General features: G+C 59.0%; 1 protein-coding gene across 1 annotated transcript; it reads left to right on the top strand.

Annotated features, from left to right (window-relative positions):
* Positions 1-172: 172 nt before the first annotated feature.
* On the top strand, positions 173-1,439 carry LOC102247865 (tight junction protein ZO-3-like; the record flags this gene model as incomplete). Its single annotated transcript, XM_005852985.2, has 2 exons — positions 173-790; positions 1,184-1,439. Coding segments are annotated over exons 1-2 (388 nt in total), but the record flags the coding sequence as incomplete, so codon positions are not given.
* Positions 1,440-1,479: the final 40 nt, after the last annotated feature.

Below are 1,479 nucleotides of genomic sequence, written 5' to 3'. Positions count from 1 at the left end.
GTTCATCCAGACAATGGGATAGTATTCAGCCTTAGAAGGAAGGAAATTCTGACCCACACTCCAACGTAGATGAACCTTGAGGACATTATGTTCAGTGACATAAGCCAGACACAGGACAGATACTGTGTGATTCCACTCACAGGGCCCTGGAGGAGTCAGATCCATAGAGACAGAAAGTGGATGGTGGGAGCCACGGGCTGGGGGAATTAGTGTTTCATGGGGACAGAGTTTCCGTTTGGGAAGATGAGAAAGTTCTGAAGACGGATGGAGGCGGTGGCTGCACAGTAGTGCTTAATGCCACCGAGCTGTACACTTAAAAGGAGCTTCTTTGAGTCACCGCAGCCCAAGCAAAGGCCTAGAGTCGGGACCAAGCCTGGGAGAGCAATTGTCTGGAGCACAGACTCCGCATCAGGCTCCCGTCCCTGGCAACCACTGGCTCCGTGACTCTGAGCTGGTGACCTTATCTCCCGAGGCTGTTTCCCCACCTGCTAGAAGGGCCAGTAACAGCCACCCTCCTCAGGAGGAGGAGAGGGCCGGGGTCAGGAGGGGACACAGATCAGCAGTGTTGGGCACGAGATGCTGCTGCTGCTGTTAGGACTCTTCTCGAGGGCAATGGGGAGCCATGGTGTATTCTTGAGCAGGGAAGGGACAGATAGACATGAATTTGTGGGGCTGGGGAACTACCCTATTGAAGCTGCCGTTGCCTCCCCACTCCACAGAGAGCGTGTTGAGGACCGACAGGCCGTCTAAGATCATCAAACTGGACACCGTGCGGGTGATCGCGGAGAAGGTAAGCAGGGTCCCATTTCATGGATGGGGAACCTGAGGCCCAGGATCCAATCTGTTCTCTCCCCAATCCCTGCAAGTGTGGTCTCCCATGGAGCCCCCTCCAGAGGTTTTGTGATGTGAAGGCTTGAGGGGGACAGAGCCTGCCCAGAGTCACACACAGCCCTGGGAAGGTAGAGAGACACCAACTGGGGCTCCGGGCCTCAGACGCTGTGGCCTGGGTTACCACCAACCCCACCTCCAACATGCTGGCCTGTGGATGTGCGAGGGTGGGGTCCGCTCTGACCTGACCCTTAATCTCCCTGTGATTCCTCACTGTCTCTTCGGCCTGTTTCTGGGTGTGTTTCTCTCTCCGCTCTCATCCTCTCCCACTGCCCCCACCATGGGCCCTGCGCAGGACAAGCACGCGCTCCTAGACGTGACACCCTCGGCCGTGGAGCGCCTCAACTACGTGCAGTACTACCCCATCGTGGTCTTCTGCGCCCCCGAGAGCCGCTCGGCCCTCAAGGCTCTGCGCCAGTGGTTGGCGCCGGCCTCCCGCCGCAGCACCCGCCGCCTCTACGCTCAAGCCCAGAAGCTGTGGAAGCACAGCGACCACCTCTTCACAGGTAGGAAGGGATCGGGAGCGGGGGGAGGCTGGGGGTCTGGCCTGAGTCTCGGCCGCACTGACGCCCCCTCCCCGCAGCCACCATT

Source organism: Myotis brandtii, unplaced genomic scaffold (genome assembly GCF_000412655.1).
Source record: "Myotis brandtii unplaced genomic scaffold, ASM41265v1 C42443468, whole genome shotgun sequence".
In the NCBI taxonomy this organism is placed as follows: domain Eukaryota; kingdom Metazoa; phylum Chordata; class Mammalia; order Chiroptera; family Vespertilionidae; genus Myotis; species Myotis brandtii.
Note: the sequence above shows the minus strand (reverse complement) of the source record. Positions and strands in the feature narration are given on the sequence as shown.